The sequence below is a fragment of the Neoarius graeffei genome, chromosome 10, assembly GCF_027579695.1.
Source record: "Neoarius graeffei isolate fNeoGra1 chromosome 10, fNeoGra1.pri, whole genome shotgun sequence".
Classification (NCBI taxonomy): Eukaryota; Metazoa; Chordata; class Actinopteri; order Siluriformes; family Ariidae; genus Neoarius; species Neoarius graeffei.
In genome coordinates, this window is record NC_083578.1 from 37203426 (window position 1) to 37228088 (window position 24663).

General features: G+C 40.7%; 1 protein-coding gene across 1 annotated transcript in view; it reads left to right on the top strand.

Annotated features, from left to right (window-relative positions):
• Positions 1-355: 355 nt before the first annotated feature.
• The window catches only part of polb (polymerase (DNA directed), beta), a 48456-nt gene continuing 24148 nt past the window's right edge, over positions 356-24663 (top strand). Inside the window, exon 1 of the mRNA XM_060931754.1 lies at positions 356-575. Coding sequence (XP_060787737.1) covers positions 515-575 — 61 coding nt within the window. The 5' untranslated portion in view covers positions 356-514. The remainder of the gene's footprint in view (positions 576-24663) is intronic.

A 24663-nucleotide genomic window follows, 5' to 3' on the forward strand; every position in this document is an offset into this window, starting at 1 on the left:
GCAAATTAAAATAATTTACCTAAAATTTGAATGATAATTAACAATGATATATCCCAGTTACTTTTATTCAATATTAATAACAATAAACGTTCAGAATGAATACAAAGCTCCAATGTTTGACAAAAACACAAAGTGTAAATGTTATGCGCTCTTTTATCATCGTGGGAATTGATTATAGCTCATTTTAATCTCAACGATTAATATCCCTTGAGATCACACCTCAGCCCGGTAGATGGCGGTAATACACATCGATTGTTAACCGCCAATAAATCGACAGAAGAAGAAGAAGAGCCTGCTCCACATTCCAGTCCAGTCGGTGGCGGTAATGCCACCAGTTGGTTAGCCAACCGCCATCGAACCTTAACGAAGAAGACGTCATCATCGACGTCTTATTGTTGCGACGAAGTGTGATCGCTTTGTTTTCATTATCCGCTGTATGACTCATTCGTTGGACTTTAATTAAATTAAAACGCCCATAAGAGATTCGTTACTGAAGTATTCATAAATAACAGCGATGAGTAAGCGGAAAGCGCCACAAGAAACTTCAAATGAGGGAATCACGGACTTTCTTATTGGTAAGCTTTGGTTTGCCTTGACAGTTCGAGCAAAAAGTACAGGTAGCTGGGTAGTTTGTTGGACAGTTATAGTATTGTGTGAACGTTGGTAGCCGGCTGTCTGCATTTTAGCGACAGTGGGTTAGGGATTAACAATGAGACCCAGTTATTGCACTCAGGCTATACTGACCTTTGCGAATTCCTCAAATGCAGGAATCTCGACTGCATAATTTCTGATAGTGGGGGACTGCGTTTGCGGTTTCCCCTTTCACATAACTTGGGCGGTACGGTGGTGTAGTGATTTAGCACTGTCGCCTCACAGCAAGAAGGTTCTGGGTTGGAGCCCAGCGGCCGACGGGGGCCTTTGTGTGTGGAATTTGCATGTTCTCCCTGTGTCTGCGTGGGTTTTCTCCGGGTGCTCTGGTTTCCCCCACAGTTGAAATACATGGGGTTAGGTTAACATGGGGCGGTCTCTCAGGCTGAGGTGCCCCGAGCCCCCTGTTAGCATTACCACTGTTCTCTGCGTGTGTTCACTGCTTCAGATGAGTTAATGCAAAGAGGGGTTTCACAACTGTATATGTAATTAATAAAGTTCTTTCTTCCCCCTTTTCTTCTTTTTTTGTGCTTATGCTGGCGATTTGAAGCCATTGAATGAATGCGATTTTGTAGTTTTCTCACGTGCTCTTTTGTAGGAACGATACCCTCGCGAGATTTCGTCACAAATATGGCGGAGTCCTGTCGCTAAAGTGCAGTTGTCCCCTTGCTTGGTAGCAGTATTTAAGTTAGTTGGCTTGGGAAACGATAAATGTGAGATGTTTTGATTGGGTTATCCCAAGATAACAGACTTCTAAGATTTTCAAGCTTTCGCTTTATTTATTTATTTATTTACTTACAATTGATAAAATTATCCCAGCGCAAGGGATAAAATCTGCCTTGGTAAAGTTAATTTGCTGAGCACAAGCTGTTAAAACATTGTCCACAAACAAAAACAAAACGAACAATAGGTTATTTTGAGAGCGCTGATTTGTGAATTGAGAAAATGGAAAGAAATGACCTCAGAACTGTTGGTAATTCATTTCGTTGGGAAAAACAAACAACCCCCAACAAAACACTGAGCAGGGAGCGTTTATAGTCAGCCTTGGGACGCTTTGTGCTGGGTATGTGTCTACTCTGTTTACCTGTGTGTATAAAAATTTTTTTTCAACAGTTATTCCATGAAATCGAGTCATGCATGAGCTGATAGCCAATGAGGTGCATAGCGCCAAGTTGCAGGGTTCCCACTGGCGCTCGTCATTGACATACACAATACATCAGCGATTAAGAGAAAATTACTAGCAGTCATCACAGTGACGAATGTATTTGTCATCTTTTAAATAAATCCCTCGACAAATCTCTCCGTTTGCCGAAATCCAACCACAGTGAAGAGGCAGCAGGAAGCCAGGGTATAAACAGTGAGCATGTGCTTGTGACCAATAAAAATAGTCTACATGTAATGACCACTAAGGTTTTGACCAATCACGATGTGTCTTAATTGGCCCGGTGTGGTGGTGTAATTATCTCTGCATGAACCCAACAACGGCGCAATCTAAGCTGATAAAGTTTCTTGGGTGGGCTCCTTCAAGCACTGAAGATGATTTCAGGGCTGACATAGCCATGGGAGAGGCACAGTCAGAGCCCCTACTGTCCCTGAGCACATCGGACAGTGTCAGTAACACAGGGGTTGGTGTTTAAAAAAAAAAAAGTGAAATTGCCAGGGTTCTACATTAACTTTTGAAACCACTTGTCCTGTCGGGCAAGTTGAAAGGAAATTTACTTGTCCGAATGTGAAGTTGACTTGTCCAAAGAAAAATTTGAGAAAAAAACCCCCAAACTATTTGTAATAAACTAATTTCACCAGAATTACTTTAACACAATCTATCCACTGCAGAAAAAAATTGGACTTCATCAATCATTAACTTATTTATGAGAAATTGAAAACCAGAAAATTAAAATTATATATATTTTAATTTTTAAATTATTAACTTTGAATATATATCCTCCACTGATTAATTGTTGTTTAATTATTCATTGTGGCTCCTGTATGGTATTTAATGGTTGCGATGAAAGTTGCGGTGTTTTTTAGGTTTTTGTTGTGATTACATTGCGGGAGGAAGTGAAAGTTGCGAGAAATTGTTGCGATTTTATCTTTTTGTGATTAAAATTGAGTGATATGTTAAATATTAAGTTATTACTGAAAAACTATTGATTAAAAAAACAAAGACACTGAGAAATGGTCCTATAAACAACTTTTACCGATATAAAAGATTACCAGGACTACAAAAATGCAGAAAAATAGGCTTTACTTATCCAAATGCACCTGTTGGTTCAAAAGTTAAAGTGCATAGAACCTCACAGCACAACATGAAGTTACCTTAAAATATAATATAAATGCCTCAGCTTTCATGTAAGAAAAAAAAACTATTAATATTAGTACTGTGTGCAGGCAGTCTCTCCTGAAGACTAAATTAAACAATTATACACTAATAAAATAAATGGCTCAGGCTTCATAGAAGGGAAAAAAAACAATTTGAACAGAATCTCACATTATGATGCTGAAGCTGCCTAAACAATGGAAAATAAAATACCATTTTGGCAAAAATGTTGGTATCCATTAATTTCTTGTATTAAATAAAAAAAAATGTAAAGTGCACACAGTCTTTCACTGTAAACATAACACACTTTCAGTAACAGAATTTAAGCCTACATAAACACTGACTTGCACATGCTGCTTCTCTTGAACGTATACATGGAAGTAAGGCGGAAAGTAGTTTGTCGACGTCACCTCAAGACGATGCCAACGATTGGTCAAGTTTCCAGGAAAGTTGCAGTGATTGGATATAATTGCAACACCGCCCTGAATTTGATATGTAACCCGAATATCGGCGTATTTTGGCACTTGTTCAATCGGACAAGTAACTGAGACGATGAACTTGTCCGACATAAAGGATCACTTGTCCCGGACAAGCGTTAATGTCAAGCCCTGATTGCTGTCAGCCGGCAAGCGACTGAAGGGAGCAACATTTCAAGGGGTGTGGTGTGTTGCGTTCCCATGGCTAACGTATGATGAAAAATGCAGTGTTTTGTGTTCAGTTTGTAAATTGATGGGGAAAATTGAATTCCTTTACTGTTGGTTGTTCTGTTTCTTCTTGATTCTGTTCAATTGTAAATCGAGTTTTCTGTTGAAGTAAAGGCTACCTCTTTTTAATAATTCCATGCTAAAATAGCCTTAAGTGAGTGCAAACTAAAGAGGTTTATTTTAGCTTGATGGTGCACAGGGTGCCCACAATCAAGTCTTTCTTATTAGAGGCTGGAGTGGAGCCCAGATTTTGTGTGTCGTGAAGAGGCCTGTACAAATATTTGAGTTGTGACAGTTTGGTTGGTATAAACCTGTATTGAGTCCACTTTGACAAGTTGGTTATTAAGAAAAAAATACAGATTACATGAAGGAAAAAAAATGAAGAATACTTCTTTGACTTGATGTTTCAAGCAAAAAATTGGAGCATACTTTTCAGAACCCAGGGGGAACCCTGGAGTTGCTGGTCAGCCATGTCAGGGCTCAACATTAACGCTTGTCCGGGACAAGTGATACTTTATGTCGGACAAGTTCATCATCTCAGTTACTTGTCCGATCAGACAAGTGCCAAAATACGCCGATATTTGGGTTACACATCAAATTTATCAGTTTATTCACATGATTTCCGAAGCATCTCACTCGACATATTGTTTTGATGAATCGCCGGATGTTTTTATTCAGAAAGAGCAATGTGCGCATGCGCAATATTCAGACCCTCCAGGATTTCGCAATGTTGCAATTTGCAACATCAACGCAAATTCAACCAATCCCCGCGAATTCAGGGCGGTGTTGCAATTATATCTAATCACCGCAACTTTCTCGCAAATTTGACCAATTGTTGGTGACGTCGACAAACTACCTTCCGCCTTACTTCCGTGTATACGTTCAAGAGAAGCAGCATGTGCGAGTCAGTGTTTATGTAGGCTTAAATTCTGTTACTGAAAGTGTGTTATGTTTACAGTGAAGGACTGTGCACTTTATTTTTTACTTAATACAAGAAATTAATGGATGCCAACATTTTTGCCAAAATGGTATTTTATTTTCCATTGTTTAGGCAGCTTCAGCATCATAATGTGAGATTCTGTTCAATTTTTTTTTTCTTCTATGAAGCCTGAGCCATTTATTTTATTAGTTTATAATTGTTTAATTTAGTCTTCAGGAGAGACTGCCTGCACACAGTACTAGTATTAATAGTTTTTTTTCTTACATGAAAGCTGAGGCATTTATATAATATTTTAAGGTAACTTCATGTTGTGCTGTGAGGTTCTCTGCACTTTAACTTTTGAACCAACAGGTGCATTTGGATAAGTAAAGCCTATTTTTCTGCATTTTTGTAGTCCTGGTAATCTTTTATATTGGTAAAGTTGTTTATAGGACCATTTCTCAGTGTCTTTGTTTTTTTAATCAATAGTTTTTCAGTAATAACTTAATATTTAACATATCACTCAATTTTAATCACAAAAAGAGAAAATCGCAACAATTTCTCGCAACTTTCACTTCCTCCCGCAATGTAATCGCAACAAAAACCTAAAAAACACCGCAACTTTCATCGCAATTTTTTGGAAAACCCCACCCCCCACCCACAACATCAGACATTTTAGCCTGCAACAATCACAAAAAAGGCCTGCGAAATCCTGGGGGGACTGAATATTCCACTTGCATAGCTGCCAACTACTACGAATAAATCATATTTATTACGATTTGTCATTTTGATTACGAAAATACGAATTTACTACAATAAAATACGATTTTGCCAATTTTCATGGGTCATTTTCAAAGTCTATCACCGGTGGGATTCGTATTTGATAAAACACCGCTTCGTTCCAAGCGGCAGATACTACGCCAAATTTAATTGGCTATTGCTTGTTCTCTCAGCCAATCAATGATGCTATTAGATCATCCATGGCACGCTATCGTCTGGCCTTTGTTCACGAAGTTTCTGAACAAAGCATGGCGTTTCAAGCTTTTGTTATGAAGATGTAGCATAGTACTAATCTCTAAAGAAAGCATAGCTAAGGGGAAGGGCCAGCGCTTCAAGGACTCGTACCGAGAGGAGTTTCCCTTCATTTCTAAGTCAAGTAAGGGCGATCACTACGCGTTTTGTGCTCCATGTCGGCGAGACATTTCTATCAGTCATGGCGGGCGTTCTGATATCGTAACACATGTGAAAACCTACCTTCACAAGGAAAGCACAGACAATATTTCAAAGACTGCAAAACTAACGAAATGGGTGGCCACTTCGAATGAACTGTCAACAATCCGGGCCGAATGTTTGTTCACGTCTTTTTTCATTGAACACAACATTCCCCTAGCCGACATCAACTGTTGACTGAGTAAGCTCTAGTCTATTTCTCTAATGTGTACTTTGTCAAAAGTTATATGTGCCAATTGCATTGTTTGAAGTTTTTGCCTGATTCACTGACTATTTTCATACATTGTTGAAAAGAGCTTTGCAAATTAATGTAAGATGATAGTTTAGTTTGTAGAATAAATTTTGTCAAACTATTTTGTTTTAGTGTGATTTTTCAGGGTAGTTTTGCTAGAAAGCTTTGGCGGGGGGGGCGAAGCCCCCCTGACCCCCCACCAAGACTCAATACCCAACCTTGTATTACTATTTACAATTTTGGAATGTTGGCAGCTATGCACTTGCGAAACCGGCCAATACCGCTTCGTATATTTGAGCTGAAAAGTAAATGGTCGTTTATGATTGGTTTTAATTGTCATACACGTGGACTTGTTGACATTTCTGTTGGCGGGATCATTATTCAACTGTATATTTACGTTGAGTATATGGTAATTTCCAAATCTTTGAATTGTTGATGGTGTTCATTATAAAAATTTAGACATTTAGAAAATGTCCCTCCTGAAGTTCGGCTTCACAAAGAAGTCTAGTGAATCCGAGGCATCTGGTGCTGAAAAGAAGTAGTCTGGCTAACGCGACTTCAAAGCTCTGCGAGCATTTGGTCTGGCAAAGATATTAAGCCCAACCGTTTCCCAAAGTGCGTGGTTGACCCGCCCAGGGGTGATAGCGTTCCGGCGCCGCGCCGGATTTCTGGCGCGCCGTGGCTGGGGGAAAAAAAAAAATCTAGTTCGCCCATTGTCCTGTGTCATTCTGAGATGCGCAGATAGACAGTAAAGGGAATTCCGAATTCCCTTTACTGTCTATCTGCGCATCTCAGAATGACACAGGACAATGGGCGAACTAGATTTTTTTTTTTTTTTTTTCCCCAGCCACGGCGCGCGCTGGAAATCCGGCGCGGTGCGCCGGAACGCTATCACCCCTGCCCGCCTCCCTGAAATGCCTCAGTTTGCTACTGGTCGAAGTCAGAAAAGGCTGTGATGAAGCTTAAACCAATCACATCACTCTTTCCTCTGGCGTATGTGACGCGACGGGGCTAACTGGTAGATTAAACTGTTACCGAAGCCGGTCGGGAGCAAGGCGAAAACGTCCTTCCTTTCAATAAATACCTCCAGGGCTGCTCTTTGCTCCGTTTTCAATGAGAACTTGCTCCATGTTCGTAATGTTTCTAGTGAATGAAGTGCTTCCGGCATAGATTCCGTAAACAATCTATGGCTTCCGGTCGCAGTTCTACTATGTCAGTGCCTTGAACACGCCTCTACGCAGGGCCGTTGGAGATGCTCAAAGTTGATTGGCTCCCGATTTTTCGGGAGCTTGGAAGAGCTGTAGATAGCTTGCCTGGCCAGACTAAGCTCGCAACAGGCCCTCGTGTTGCGTCATGCTTAGGATGGGCGGGCCCAGGCTAGAAAAGAAGAGGAAGCGATCACAGCAGAACTATGAAAGCAAGAGAGAGCGGAAATTTCTCAATTCTTGGAAGGATGAATTTGAATGGGTCCAAGACACCGGAGATGGAATGCAATGTTCTCTGTGCATATCGCATCCTACTTATGCTGATGTCTTGAGCAGCATGTTTAAAGGTACAGCTTCATATAGGCGAGACATTCTAGTGTCTCATGGCAAGAGTACAAGCCACAAGTGTTGTGATACAAATGCAATAAAGATTGTTGGGTTACAAATAGTTGGTTTTTTTTTTCCTTCTTCTTCTCAAATATTTCTTCGGACAAGTCAGCTTCACATTTGGACAAGTAAATTTCCTTTCAACTTGCCCGACAGGACAAGTGGTTTCAAAAGTTAATGTAGAGCCCTGCATGTATGACGAGATTGTGTAGGTAATAAGTTTTTCCACTCAGTCACTGGATTGTGAGAGATGGCACTTTTTATTTTTTGCAAATTCAATAAATAAAAACTTTATACAAAGCATTCAGCAAAATAATTTCCGCTTAGAATGGTAAACAAACTGGAAAAATGACTAGCAATTTGTGAAAAATGCTATAATAATAATTCTTGAAAAAAAGATGTTCTTGCCATCAAATATGTTTATTCTATATTTTGTTGCTTTTTGGGGGGGCGGATTTGTATTTTGGTTCAGCAACACGCTGATAAACCATTTTGTTTATCTCTACTCGTGGTATATGAGCTGATAACCTAGTAGTAGAGTAGCCATTTGGAGCGTGTGATTGCTCATATCCAGTGAATGTGGATTGTGTGTGTGTGAGGGGGAGATATAACGCGCTCAAAATAAACTGCAATGAGGTTTGTATGTTTGCAGTTGGAAGGTGTGTGGGTGAGAGAGGGAGAGGAGTGTTTTGTAAGTGCCTGCCAGAACAAAGCACTGAAAGCAATGTGCACCACCATTTATTTGCATGAGATTCATTTGTCCTTCCCTGGCTGTTAGGAACCCGGGTGGTTCAATTCACATTGAAGGCCAAGTTTACATTAGACCGTATCTGTCTCGTTTTCTTCGCGGATGCACTATCGGTTTACATTAAAACGCCGGGAAACGGGAATCCGCCAGGGTCCACGTATTCAATCCAGATCGTGTCTGATCCGGTGCTGTGTAAACATTGAGAATACGCGGATACACTGTGCTGAGCTCTAGCTGGCATTGTCATTGGACAACGTCACTGTGACATCCACCTTCCTCATTCGCTGGCGTTGGTCATGTGATGCGACTGCTGAAAAACGGCGTGGACTTCCGCCTTGTATCACCTTTCATTAAAGAGTATAAAAGTATGAAAATACTGCAAATGGGCAATTCCAGCGTTATGGACGTGACACTTGAACTCAAAATGGCAACAAATGACCCAGTGCATGTTGTATTGTCTCCCAGTATTTAAACAGGTGTTGCATATTTTAAGGCTGTACCATACTGGAGAAGTGATAGAACAAGAACAATTCCCATAGTACATCTAGGGCATGCCAGAAAATGCCAATAAAAGATGCGTTATGGATGTGACAGAAAAAGTATCACTTTTCTTGGGTGACTGTACATTTTTATCAAACTCTGTGAAATCGTAAACCTAATGTCGAAATGGAGATATCCATTTGATAGAGGGGTCCAAGGTGAATATTAAAAAATCTTTGTTTAAAATATTTTGTATTTCATGCAGAGTTTCGGAAGGAAAAGTCAGCGTTATGGATGTGACGCGTCTGAAATAGACATGGCATATGTTTAGAAAATCAGCAATTTAACCACCATAACCCTTTGAAAAACTCTCTAAATATCAGCTAAAACTATCAAAGTTCTTAAATAATATTTAGGATGGCTATTGTTTTGCTTTTTTGTGGATTTTAGCATACATTTCTGTGGCTTGTGGCAATAATATAGAATTGTACATAATCAAAGTTGGTTTTAGCTTGGGTTTTACATTATAAGAAAGAAAGACTGACAGTGACATATTAGGTTGGTTACAAATTGGTTCAACTTATTCACATCTGTAAAATACAGGCCTAGGTAATATCTCTGGGAGTGGTTTTGATGTATTACATGTTGCTTTATTTTTGCATGGTGAGGTTGACATTTACATGGAATTGCCCAAATACTGATGCAAATACTGCCCATTGTGTTGTTATGATGGTCTTTAGGCTTGCCATCCTTCCACTTGCAAGTGGTAAGTGACTTGCGCACAGCGGCTCAGTCCCGAATCACTGCTCGTGCACTACACTCGCGCGCGCTCTGTGAGCTGCGCAGGGCCGGAGTGCGCACCCTCCAGAGGGCACTCGCTGTTCAGGGTGGAGTGATTTGGAGCGCAGCCGCTGAGGAGGAAGCGATGAGCCGCACTGACACATTTCAACTTGCGTGCCGAATTAGTCATGTGATTAGTGTATCCGTGTATTGGCGTTGCTGTGTGCACGCTAATCGTTTTTAAAAACGTTAATCTGATGAGCCGCTGATACGATCTAATGTAAACCCCACCGAAGTTGACCCTTGTCTGGCCATTTGGTTGAAAGGGGTATTTGTTATTGGGTTTCAGGTTCACAGGGGTTGGCATGACAGCAGGCACAGTGTAATATTGGGCTTTATAAATGTTTGACTTATGTTTAAAAATGATTTGGATTCCAAAATCAGGTTTGTTAATTTTAGCTCAGTGAAAAATATATACAACTGATGGGATATGTAAGAATACTTACTGTCCTTTGGAGAGTTAAAACTCATAAAAGGTGATTTTGTGAAAGTTTTTACAAATCAGTTTGGATAAGAAACAGGTAAATTTAAGTGTGTAACTACTTATTTGGACTTTTACAAATCAGGTTGGTAAATTGCCGGTCATTTAAATACAGGTACTATTGATGGGATAATATCCACCAATGAGTACAGCACTTAAGGCATATCATCTCATCTCATTATCTCTAGCCGCTTTATCCTTCTACAGGGTCGCAGGCAAGCTGGAGCCTATCCCAGCTGACTATGGGCGAAAGGCGGGGTACACCCTGGACAAGTCGCCAGGTCATCACAGGGCTGACACACAGACACAGACAACCATTCACACTCACATTCACACCTACGGTCAATTTAGAGTCACCAGTTAACCTAACCTGCATGTCTTTGGACTGTGGGGGAAACCGGAGCACCCGGAGGAAACCCACGCGGACACGGGGAGAACATGCAAACTCCGCACAGAAAGGCCCTCGCCGGCCACGGGGCTCAAACCCGGACCTTCTTGCTGTGAGGCGACAGCGCTAACCACTACACCACCATGCCGCCCCCACTTAAGGCATTCAAAAGAAAAATTTATGATTTTGTGAAAGTTTTCAGTATGAGTATGGAAAAGGTTGATCTATATTTACAACACGAATCAGGTTTTGTTCATTTGAGGTTATTAATATATTTGTACACTTGATGAGCTACCATGTGCAAGCCTGTAAAAGGTGATTTTTAGTGGGAAAAAAAACAGTATGGGCCTAAAATTGGTAAATTTAAATGTTTAACAACTTTATTTTGACTTGACCTGAAACAGGCCAATCATTTTTGTTTAGGAAATGGCAGTATACACCTATATCCCATTTGTCTTGCATTCATACACATCAGAATAATAATTCAGACTTCAGTGGAAGAAGAAGCCTTTATCACACGTACACTCAAGCACACAGTCAGTGCGTTTACATGCACATCCAAATCGAGCTGCTGTCGGTAATCGAGCTAAGGGTCCCAGCAGGGGTGCCAGAGAAATCCAATCCTACATGCACACAATGAAATCGCGCTATTGTGTGAGGTGCATTGTGCACCCGAGCCACAGGTGGCGCAACACGCCCCATCGTGTTGGTACACTTCCGGTTGTCATGAAGAGCTATTCAAGAGTATAAACAAAGTTATCAGTTCCGTGTTCACAAGAAATTTTACTGGTCTAAATCACTACCATACCTGCAAACTAGTCACCTTTCGGCGAAATTCGCTGTTTTGATCCCAAAATAGGTCACTTGTGTGAATCGTGTAGATCTGAAGAGTTTTTTTTTTGGGGGGGTGCGTGAGGCTACGTTGCCGAACATTTGGTTTCAATGTACTACTACTTCAAAGTACTACTCCTACTTTTCTCCTCACATCCACATTCAGACCATTTCCGCCTTCTTCATACTTCAAACGTCTCTCTGATTGGATGACATTCCAACGAGCCAATAGTCTTACAGAACGCTGGACAGTATCCGCGAATTGTAACTGAATAGAGGTGGGGTGTGTATAGGAGGATGGCAGAGATCATCCAAACGCAATGCAGAACGGGACACTGAGTCTTGAAAACAGCTCACGGAATCATATTTTCTGATTTTTTCCAAAACTCTATATTACATCTGGAGACGGAAACACATTTTTAGTATGCGGAGAAAGCTGTGTTACGAGTAGTGCGATTTAAAGAGGCTTTAGGGTGTTTTTTTTTGGTACCTGTGATTTGGTGGTCTGCGAATCGTGTTTTTATGACGTAAGACGCAAGGGGCGGGGCTGTTACGTTTGAACCGAACGCGCGACACGGAAGATGTTTCTGTGGGCTGAAACAAAACAGAAAAAAAATGTCAAATCAGTTTGAATAAAGTCATTTTTTTGTTGAACATTAAGGATCTATAAACGCGTGTTTTGGGTAAGAGAAATCATTTTTATGTGAAACTATTGGTGGGGTTGTCAAAATTATAACGTAATATGTGTTGATCTCGGTTGTATTCAGAGAACCAGTTGTGCGTGTGTGTGAGAGAGAGAGAGAGTGTGTGTGTGTGAGTGAGAGAGATTCTCTCACTCTCACACACACACTCTCACACACACTCTCACACCATGAATTTGGCAGCACTGAAGGAAAGGAGGGCTGAATTTGGTGTCCAGCCATCTACCAGTGCTGCTGGTAATAGGGCAGAGGTGGTGAAGAAGGATAGCATGGTGCGAAAGAGGCACATGGCAGAGCAGCATAAACATGCCCTTGAACGGCTTGTTCGGGCCAAAAGGTCTAAAAAATGATAAACTGGTCTGCTGAAGAAAGTTTCCAGTGTCACACTTCAAAAATTACTTTTTTAAATTCAAATTTTGGCGGCACGGTGGTGTAGTGGTTAGCGCTGTCGCCTCACAGCAAGAAGGTCCGGGGTCGAGTCCCGGGGCCGGCGAGGGCCTTTCTGTGTGGAGTTTGCATGTTCTCCCCGTGTCCGCGTGGGTTTTCTCCGGGTGCTCCGGTTTCCCCCACAGTCCAAAGACATGCAGGTTAGGTTAACTGGTGACTCTAAATTGACCGTAGGTGTGAATGTGAGTGTGAATGGTTGTCTGTGTCTATGTGTCAGCCCTGTGATGACCTGGCGACTTGTCCAGGGTGTACCCCGCCTTTCGCCCGTAGTCAGCTGGGATAGGCTCCAGCTCGCCTGCGACCCTGTAGAACAGGATAAAGCGGCTAGAGATAATGAGATGAGAGATGAAATTCAAATTTTACTTTTTATACTTTTCCTTCCTTAATGGTAATGTAATGAGGTGTCAGATGCAAAACTGAAAATTGCAAAGCTAAAAATGAATAAATCTTGTCTTTGTTTTAAATGTTTGTCTTTTCCCTTAATTTTCCTTGATCGCGCGCTGTTTTAGGGGGCTGGGGGGTTACCGGTAGTTTGTCACCTTTTTCAACCCTCATGAGTTTGCAGGTATGACTACAAATTGCTCTAATGACAGATTTGATGACATTTCCTGTACATTTTATTTATCTTTTTATGACATCCACCTGCCAAGGGACTACAGGCGGAAATTAGCGCTATAACCTGGTACAGACATCTGTCCTTACCACAAGGATAATGTTTAATTTGTACACTGTCCCTTTTAAAAATAAAATAAACTCTAAACTCTAAGAAGAGTGTTTGTAGTTTGTATGTACGAACAAGTGTTCCTAATAAAGTGGGCGGCTAAGGTGAAGTGTCATGCCGACCGAGGCATTTTTTTTTTTTTCCCCGACCGAGGCTGTTGTGTTTCCCGCTTGTGGTCTCGTCACTCGTCACTTCCGGAAGGGGCAGTGCTGAAGTAAGTAGCTCGAATACGTAGCTCGATAGGGTATAGACCCTTTTCAGTCACGTGACCTTCGTAAATGCGACCGCCATTTTGGACATGTAGTGGACTTCGGCTCGAATCGGTTTGAATGCGAGGAAGGCGACAAACATATAAAAGAAAAAGGAGCGAGATGCAGAAAACTGTATTTACTAGTTTACTGTAATTATGATCTGGCAGCTATTTACACCGGATCCAGTGTAAATAGCTGCCGGAGCCAATGTCCGAGCTTGCCGGAGCGCGCTCCGGCCGGCCGCAAGCGAGCGAGCGCGCTCCGGATCATAATTACAGTAAACTAGAATGGAATGTTAACAGCAATATAATGCCTTTTCTGGCTAATTTTATTCGTCTTGCCTCCAACAAAGTGGTCACTACACAAGCGTTGGTATGCTGCTATCCATCTTCTCCGTCGGTCAGCATCTACCGGGATCCGATAAAATGATAACCCTTGCCTTGTTTGTTGATGGTTAGTACATCCAGGTGCACAACAATATAGTGGCATGATGGAAGTCTTGCTGAAAAACACTTTCTTTGCTGCCGTTCCTCAATGTTGGCTGTGGTAAACTACTGGTAGTACATGTCCAAAATGGCGGCCGCGTTTGTCGTGACGTCACGTGAAAAGGGTCCATACGTGCACTAAGTAGCTCGGCAAAAATCGCATAATCTAGGTCGTGTAGCTCGATTACGAGAAATCAAGTTCGGTTCAATTTCAGCCTAGCTAAGGTGTTTCCATGCCATTTAGAACTTCGATTTCAGTCGAGCAACGGCAGAAATTCGATTTTCTCTATGTGCATGTAAACGCACTGAGTGAAATTCTTCCTCTGCATTTAGTCCATCTGAAGCAGTGAACGTGCACACACAGGTGAGCAATGAGCACATCCAGAGCAGTGGGCAGCTGTACTCCAGCGCCCGGGGAGCAGTTGGTTAGAGTTAAGCCTGGCACATGTGGGCGATTTTTGTGATTTTTCTGTCGCAAGCATATTGCGATTTTTGGACGCAAGTTTCCCCTCTTGTGTGCGTGTTATCTGCGACCAGTGGGCCATTTGGCAGCAGGGTAGATCACAGACAGAAAACATTACTTCCAGTAGCCTTTGAGAGAGGCTACCTGAGGTAGTGTTTGAGGTCAACCAATCAGAGCATGCGCCATAAATAACTCTGCATACTATGTCACACCACCAGAAAACCGAACTTGGAACATCTCAGGTTTGAATTTAAAAAAAATGATAAAATTGCTCCGGTTTCCCCCACAGTCCAAAGACATGCAGGTTAGGTTAACTGGTGACTCTAAATTGACCGTAGGTGTGAATGGTTGTGTGTCTCTGTGTCAGCCCTGTGATGACCTGGCGACTTGTCCAGGGTGTACCCCGCCTTTCGCCCGTAGTCAGCTGGGATAGGCTCCAGCTTGCCTGCGACCCTGTAGAAGGATAAAGCGGCTACAGATAATGAGATGAGATAAAATTGCAAATAAAAATACAAATTTCATCGATTAATTAATTTTTAGTGCTGTCAAAGTTGATGCGTTTATTTTTGACGATTAATTTTAAACATTTAATGCATTAAAAAAAATTAACGCAATTAACGTGGTTTTGTTTACTTCCGGTGGCGGCTGACCCATAACCTTTGGTTACGTGTGCGGGAAAACCGGGCAGAAACAGCTATCCTAACTAAAGGAGAGTCTATGGCGGAAAGATGGATAAGAGCGAACTTTTAGGGGGAAAGTTTCATTTTAAAAAGTTGCCTGACGGCTCGTTGGACAAAACTAAGGCAATTTGCACAGTTTGCAAAGCCGAATTTAATTACCACAGAAGTAACATGTCTTTAGCGCATCACCTCAAAGCAAAACACCCTGCTGAAATTACCTCCACTGGACCTCGCCAGTCTACACTACAGGAGTGTGGCACTCATGGGCGAATAACGAAACCTGTAAGTGAAAAGTTAACCAATTCCTTGGTTACTTGGATAGTTAAAAACTGCCGCCCAGTTAGCACAGTAGAGGATGATGGACTGAGAGAAGTAATTCGTGTTGCATCGGGAGATACCTCTTATAATTTACCCTCGAGATGAACCATCGTGTCAAGAATACACACTTTGTATGAAGATGAGATGGCACAGCAGATGAACATGCTTGCGCAAGCAAAGCACATCGCTCTCACGGGTGACCATTGGACGTCTATCAACAACGATAATTATTTGGGCGTCACAGCGCGTTTCATTGATCAAGACTGGACTCTGCAGTCGTTTGCACTTACTGTGAGTAAAACCGAGGAGCGACGTAAGGCCATCCTTAAAAAAAAAAATCTGTTTCCTGTCCACCGGGTGGGCAAAAAAAATTCAGTTGGGAGGGAGGGATTTATTTTTTATTTTTTTATTTTTTTATTATATATGGATGGATAAGAAATCGCAATGCTGTGTTTGCTTTTTCTTTCAGTACTTTTTTTTTATTACGAAAGCAGACACATTTAATAAAATGACAGTTAAATCAACTGAAACTTGTACAAAAACTTTAAGTTAGCATTTTAAATGCTGACTGCAACATTTGCAAAACTTTTACAAAGGTACTTAAAATGTCCGACACACGGACTTTTTGTAGTTCTAAATCGACCGTTAGGCCTAGTTCGGATGAAATTACACTATTAAAATGATCACTGAATGATTTTGTTTTTCTGAATCTTTACTATTTTGTTGTTCGCTAGATTACCATTTTGTGATTTCACATTTCAGCAAATGTTTGAAAACTCCGGATCTCCTTCCTTCATGGTGGCTGCCATTTTTTTGTGCCGCACGGCGCATGCGCAGAGCTGATTCGACAGGGCTTTCCACAAGCGCCGGCTGCCGGCCACACAATTAAGTCCAGCCGGCTACTTTTAATGACTATTTTTGTAGCCCACAGGCTCTAAATATTAATTTTCAATTTTAATAAAATTAAATGTTTATCTAACGGACTGACAATGTCAAACTGAACCGTTGATCAAGGGAGAGCAACTCATCCGCGCCCCGACATGCGGTGTGCACGCGCACTCAGCTGCGTGAATGTGTCATGCACCGAAAATAAGAGATTTACAAGCCAGGAACGCCTCATGATGCAATACGCAAGAAAAGAAAGAAGATTTACTGCCATTTTACTTTTGTATTTGAGTAAAGTGAATAAATAAATGGTCTGTGGAAAATACATTTAACCCTGGGAACTGCGTGCACAGGAGTTTATTTTGTGTTTACCCCCCCGGCTACTTATTTGTCCTGGCTGGCTAGTATGAGCCTTAGTGGAAAGCCCTGGGAATGCGTAAATGTCAAGTTCGATTTTAGATTTACGAACCCGAAAAAAATGTCGAAAAACCGGCGTTAAAAAAAAAAAATTTCACCCGCACAAACGGCGCTTACCCGGCTGGTGGACCGGAAACGGAACATTTTTTAATAATGGCCTAACGTAAACAAACTGGTCTGCCTCAGTAACTGGCTGAGTGTAAAGAAGGACTAAGTAAATTATGTCTATGGAGTGAAAAATGTTCAATGTTCTGAACTTGCAACAATATCTTTGCTCATTCTTTTTTTTATTTGCACTGTGCATATGTGCACCTTAAGCTATTAAAATGGTTTTTGAATTTAAATATACTTTGTGTTTACATTAATTTGATGATTTTGCATAAATAAATATTTAGTCTTAAGTAGAAAAATGCAATTAATTTATTGATTAATCGTGATTAATTACAGAAATTTGTGCGATTAATAAATTTTTTTAATCGATTGAGAGCCCTAATTTTATGTATTGATTTAACATTATCAAAAGCTGTTGTCTGTAGTATTTCATGTAACAATGTGCTGATGTTCAAATAAAATGTTTGATTATATGTGTTTTTTTTTTTTCTTAATTCAATTTTATAATCATGTACTGTATACATATATGTTTAGCAAGATAGGCTACTGATTTGGGTAGACTTTACAAGTTCTTAAATCCCCCAAAAAAGGAAAAATAAGGCTGTTGCCCTTGTTACAGTAAACTGGCTATACAAAATAACTGTAGGTCTTTTTTTTTTTTTTTAAATTATATTTAAATATACCCTTGATTTATCAAAGTTCGCTCAACATGGCTCCCAGCAGCTTCGAGGAAAAAAACAAAACTTGGATAACTGAATATTTATTATGGATCTAGAAAGAAATATGTTTGCTTATAACGTTTTGGCAGTGTGTAACGACTTCATCATAAACTGTGATCAGTAGTTGGCATTTTCATTTCACATCATATTAGAGGCAACGTCACTTAATTTGGCATTTTTATGTCATGATTTCTTACAGGATGTTTTGCTTCCGAACAATGACGAACAATACCTATGAAAAAAAAAATTCTAATGCCTTTGACAAATGATGTCCAAATTTGACAGATGAAGGACAAATGCTCGGTTTTCCCGCGGTGTGACGTAATGCGCAGAGTTATTTATGGCGCATGCTCCGATTGGTTGACCTCAAACACTATCTCAGGTAGCCTTTCTCAAAGGCTACCTGAGGTAGTGTTTTCTGTCTCTTATCTACCGTGCTGCAGGCAATTTGGGGAGGGGGATGCAAGTCACATGACTACTTTTGTGGGTGGGGATTGGCTTAGCCTTTGGAGGTGATCGTGTCGTTAATGCAAAGACACACGTGGCGATATCTCTGCAACAAGTCAGCAACTGGTGTGGTTTTTTTTTTGGGTCACAGAATATCAAGCATGTTTGATACCTGCGATCTGTCGCAAGCAACGTAAAATCACCATCGCAAATATCCACACACTGATTTTTCTCTTGCCTCAAAAAGTTGCACAACCAAGCGATGGAAAATCGACTGTGTGTGCCGGGCTTTAGGTGCCTTGCTCAAGGGCACTTCAGCCCAACCTTCAGGCCATGGCTGCCCCATGTTAACCTAACTGGATGTCTTTTGGATTGTGGGGGAAACCGGAGCACCCGGAGGAAACCCACGTAGACACGGGGAGAACATGCAAACTCCACACAAAGCCACTAGGCTCGAACCCAGAACCTTCTTGCTGTAAGGCGACAGTGCCAACCACTACACCATCGTGCCACCCATTAATCTTGATGTTTACATTGTTGCAAAAAGTGGTTGCAGCCTGGAGTCCTGATATTGGAAGCAACTGGCAACAATGTATAGTTAGAAAATATATTGATTGTGTGCATGTCGTATTTTCTAACTATACATTGTTGCCAGTTGCTTCCAATACCAGGGCTCCAGACTGCAACCATTTAATTGCATTTTTAAACCATATTTTTGCAACAGTGTATATACATTTTATAACTAAGCGCACCAGAGTGACTTGCAAATATGCGCCCATTGTATATCAAGTGAAACACCAGGAGGGAGCAAGAACTGGTGTGTGCATGTGTGAGCAAGATAGTGATTAGATTAGAGCGAATTGTACATTTCCATGGCAGCAAAAGTTGCTCTGGTGGGGCAAAATTTGTGTGGTGGGTGAATAACCGAACGTGGAGTTGCGTGATGGCATTGCAAGGTGAAAACAAACAGCTGTCAAAAGTAGGGATGGCGAAAGCTAAAAAAAATCTTGACCGACCACCGAGCCTCATTAGCTGGTTAAAGTCGGTTAACCTATGAGTTTAAACAGGGATGCAAACGGCGCGCCTTTTGGCGGATGCCGCCTTTTTCATGGCTGAATCGTGCAGATCCGATTTTTTTTTTTAGGGGGGGCGTTGGAGTGTCTGAATAATTTCATCAGGGTAAATTGTGTATTAAAATGACTAAATAAGCAAATGACGTTACAGTCCATGAAACATAGGAAGTATGAGAAGAAAACAGTAAATCAGAAAGCTGCGCACGTTTTCGTGGAAGCTGCGCAAATGTGCGCAGCTTTCTGATTTACTGTTTTCTTCTAATACTTCCTATGTTTCATGGACTGTAACGTCATTTGCTTATTTAGTAATTTTAATACAGAATTTACTCTGATGAAATTATTCAGACACTCCAACCCCCCCCCCCCCCCCCCCCCCCCCAAAAAAAAAAATCGGATCTGCATGATTCAGCTGTGAAAAAGGCGGCATCCGCCAAAAGGCGCACCGTTTGCATCCCTGTTTAAAATTCTAGAATTGGAATTATTAGAATCTATTCTAAATCTAACCGTGAGCATCCGCACATTCAGTCCCAGTCGCTGCCCTCCACTCACATTACCTTTTCTACAGTGCGGAACATTTAGTCAAATGCGGCACTGATGTCGAGGGGTTTGTATTGGCTGGGCTCACGCTAGCCGCTCGCATGTCCGCAAATTGCGAAGTTTTATTCCAATTTGCGAAAAGAAAATCATCTGTATTCGCATTTTATGCGAAAGTCATTTAAAGTTTAAGCAAAATCCATCAAACAATTGTGATTTCTCAAGATAAACAGCACCTTTCAGGGCCTGAATTTGGGCGCGGGATTGCGGGTATCGCGCATATATATATATATATATATATATATATATATATATATATATATATATATATATATATAAAAATAATTTTTTTTTTTTTAATTCCCGCACCTTTAACGATTCTAATGCCAGAGATTCCCGCACACATTACTGCATTGTCTGACAACTTCAATCTAATAATGGATCAGTGTGAATGCGCGACTACCTTCTGTTCTCAAGGTTACTTGAATTTAACCCTCCTTTTACTGACTGACCCCCCCCCGTAGCCTACTCAGGAAAAAAAACAGCAGACACAGACAGGTCTCTCACACACACACAGCGTGCGCACTCTTCCTCTCTCGGACTTTCGCTGTAAAACACATGGACCGCTGGCTAAAACGTACAAGTGCAGTGGCAGAAGTTTCCCCTGCTAAGAGGAAAACTCCTGAATCCGATGGTGGTAATAGCAGTGTGAGTGATACTGTTGAGAATACTGCTGAGAATACACAGGACAAGACAGCTAACATTAACGTCGACGTTGCAAAGGGGATTCGATCAGAGCATGGCTATAAGAAAAAAGTATTTACAAGGAAAAGCAAAGGACACTGATGCTGACAAAAGGGATGACCACTAGGAGAAAGAGCAGGAAAGACTACATATGTACAAGAATCCTGCACTCAGCAAAGATGAATTGTTCAGTGTTGAGAACAATTTGATTTTTTTTAAATTAAAGATGGCATAATACACAGGAGACAGGGCTATATGGTATAAGAGAATCCTGAGAAGTCAACAAAGACTGTCATGTTAACGTTCTATATGTGGACTGAAACAAAGTTTGTAAATTTATTCAGTGTTAAGAACAGTTTGATAGTGTTATTTTAATTGTAGACATTAAACAGAGGACAGGAATGATCAGATCAGACATGAGAATAGAAAAATTATATAAAAGTTGATAAAAAAAGATGATATAAAAATGTTATAAAAGGAAAAAGCAAAGGTCACTGATTAAAGAGATGGCCACTAAAAGAAGAGACAAATAACACATACATAGTTAAGAGAATCCTGAAAAGTCAGCAGACTGATTTAAGTTAGATTTTAAGTTAGACTTGTTGTGTCAATAAATTCATTCAGTGCTATTAAGAACAGACTTTTTTTTATAATTAAACGAAGCAGTGACACTTAAAGAATAGTGCATGAAGATGAGGAAGAAGCAGCTGTGTAAAGCAAAACTAAGGAGGTTGGAAAATTAGCTTAACTAAAAGGCACACAACCTTCCAAACTCTTCCTAGAGCCTTACTCGCACTGCTAGAAAAAGGCTATTGGTGTTTGATGGCATAACAGTCAGTCAGCAATGTCATGCTGTAAAGGATCTCTTTCATTTTGTGGTGGTTTTCTACCCTCCACCCGAAACTAAACAGTCCATATCTTAGACGGCTGGTGGGAATAATACTTGCATTTATCCACCCTTTGTCTGACAATGCTATCCAAATTTGGAGATATCAGAATGAAAAGTCTACTAAAAAGGATACCTCAAATGGTGACAAAAGGTTACATACTGTAGAGATCTTCAATCTGAGTAGTGGCAGAAGGTAAGACCTAAGCTATTTAAGCCCACAAGTAGCGTTCCCCACAAACTGTATAAATCCCCCCATTTGAGTCACTGAGGGGGGGGAATTCCCCCCCATTCTGAAAAATGAAATTCAGGCCTTGCCTTTCGTGTCCATCTTCGATGTTTTGATTTATAACCAACGCCCCCGAGTTTTGAAGCTTCTTATTGGTTGACCGCAAATTACGTCTTCCAATAGCATCGGACCTTGCATATAAAATGATCAATTTCCGAGTTGCGCTGATAATGTCGCCAATTTTCGCTCATTAGTGAACAAGATTATAGCGAGGTTTGTTTAAAATAAATTATCCGACTTTACGTATGACAAAAACTTATCTAAAAAGTGAGAACATATTAGAATATTCTGTTAGGGATAAAAACACGATATAACCATTCTAAAGACATATTTTCTACATAATATCAACCCTGACAGAACTTTGGAAGAACTCACAGATGAACCAGGATATATCGACCAAGTGTACCTTGTTTTCAGAGCGTTTTGACGCACATGGTTCAAAGTTTTGACTGCAAGTTTCACTTGAGAAATTAATGGTGAATATCATTATATTTGGGTTATGAGATTAATTTATAAGAAACAACCATTGATTTTTAACTCCCTGAGCTCCCTTCATCCTACCCATAAAGACCCCCCCCCCCCCCCCCCCCCCCAAACACACACACACATGGATCCCAATTATACACACACACATACCCACACAGGCCAATCAGCATACTATAGAGGGTGACTAAGGGCTAAAAGGTGCATAGATGGCAAAGAATGCAAAGCACATCACACCAGATGTTAGATATAATTATAATGAAAAATATGGACTCCGTAAACCAGATTAAGCGGGTTAAATTAAACACACACTTTCATTACATATATACAGTTGATGAAATGATCAAAATAAGAGGATTCAAGAATAAATAAGCATGCTATGAACATAAATCAAGAACATGGAAAGACAAAGGCAGGAAACAAGCTTGCAAACACTATTGAAACACCAACAAACTACAATAACAATTCATTTTTCAATATTATGTCAGTGCAAGAAACATTTAGAAGTATAACATATCTTGCTAAAAAAATTACTTTGCTAAAAAGAAAATTGTTCTTTTAGCATTTCTTGCTAAGCGAAATTGCAAATTGCTAAAGAAAAATTTGAGTCTTTAGCACTTTTCGCTAAAACAATTTGGGTCCTAGAGTGAGCACAGATTGGAGCGGAGGACAAATGGCTCCAGCTTAGAGACAGTTTCAGTTGGCCATGATGGCGTTGAAAATAGTCAAGTGCTAGAAGAAGTACATAACATTCAGTGATGGGAATAATGGCGTTAAAATAAAGGCTGTTATAACGCCAGGTAATCTAATTAATTAGCTACAATCGTTATAATGCCGTTACCAATATCAACACGCCATTACTGCATGGTATTGAAGTTGCTCTGAAGCCGTCACCGACTTGGCTCACAGACATAAAAGCTGCGTTTGTCACTTCCCCGCCAGACACCGCTGTCATTTCATTCTCTCCCCTTCCCTCCAAAAGTCGGCATCTGCGCCTTTAGTTTGTGTGGAGAGATATGATCTGCAATAACATGCATTGTTGGCTACAGACCGAAACATTACTTTCAGAATGCACTGGCCAAGGCAGGACTAAACTCGATGTGCCTTCTAATAATAATAAAAAAAAAACAGAATAATTTGTAAGCTAAAAAGCCTGTGTCTACACTTTTCTTTCGCCGAGTGGCAGCTGTCTTCAACTGGGGCGGGAGGGCGGGACATGACTGAATGGGTGTTTCTGATTTGTCAGCTGTCATCCTTACACCGCATGGCATGCCCCAAGCGTTTACAACACAGAATTCCAGGTTCTCCGCTCCAAAATCGGCAGCTTCAAAACGATTGATTTTTTTTTTTTTTTAGCCGACAACCAAAAAATAATTAACCGGTTGATGTTGATTTGGTCAACCATCGGTCAAACGGTCATCAGTTAACATCCCTATTCAAACGCAGAAACTACAGAAAAAGTATCATTCCTCACCACACAGACACATTTACATGGGAGCGACACGAGAGAGACAATCATGAAGCATGAAAGTGCATTACATGTTGATTTTAGTGGAGTGCTTAAATTTTTTGCTGGTGTTCAACATTTTCTGGAAGGAGCACCAGTACTACAGGTGGAAAAAGTCTGGAGCCCTGGATACAACACTATGGTATGAATGGGCCTAATAAACGGTTCACTAAGCTCGTATTTTTTCATCGTTTGACACAAGTTGATTTTGTAGTTGTTTTCACAAATGTAGCTTTACCCAGACTGGAAGAAGGTCCTTGTAGACTGGTGAATTTGTTGGAATATCAGTCATGTTACTCTTTACCGAGAAGAGACGGGCCTGCTTAAAACCCGTCTGTTTCACTTTCATGGACTTGTAAGCAAATGACAGATGTGCAGTTATTTGTGAAAATTTTCACAAATCATGTTGGTTAATTAGAAATGTGTTTTGAGTCCTGGAGATGTCCATTGTTGGGGGGGAGGATGAAATCTATTACCAACAGTTTTGAGGTAATTTCTGACCATTTTCTGAATTCACAAATCAGCACCATCAGAATAAGCAGTTAGTCAAGGGTTTGGGGTTATTCATTCCCATGTGTACAATGCTTTTATCACTTGCAGAATTCTGAATAGCTAACTGCAGACTCACTTGATCAGGCTATAAAATCTTGCAGGTACAGGTTGAGTACTTCAGTTAATCTTCAGATAAAAATCAGAATGAAAAATATGATTGCAGAGACTTCGACCTTGCCATCGTTGGTACCAAATGGACTGATTTGAGTATTTCAGAAACTGCTCATCTGAGGTTTTCAGACAACAGTCTCTACAGTTTACACGGACAGAATAGTGCTAAAAAAATCCACTGAATGGCAGTTCCTCAGGCAGAAATGCCCTGCTCATGAGAGGTAAGAGGAAAATAAGCTTTGAGCTGATAGGACCTTGAGACAGACGGGCTACACAACAGAAGACCACATCAGGTTCCACTGCTGTCAGCCAAGAACAGGGATCTGAAGTTATAGTGGACACAGGCAATTTATAGTATAACCTGGGCAATCGATAAAAACACCGTAAAATGTTGCTTGCTAATATGGATCACTGCATGCTTTTTATAAT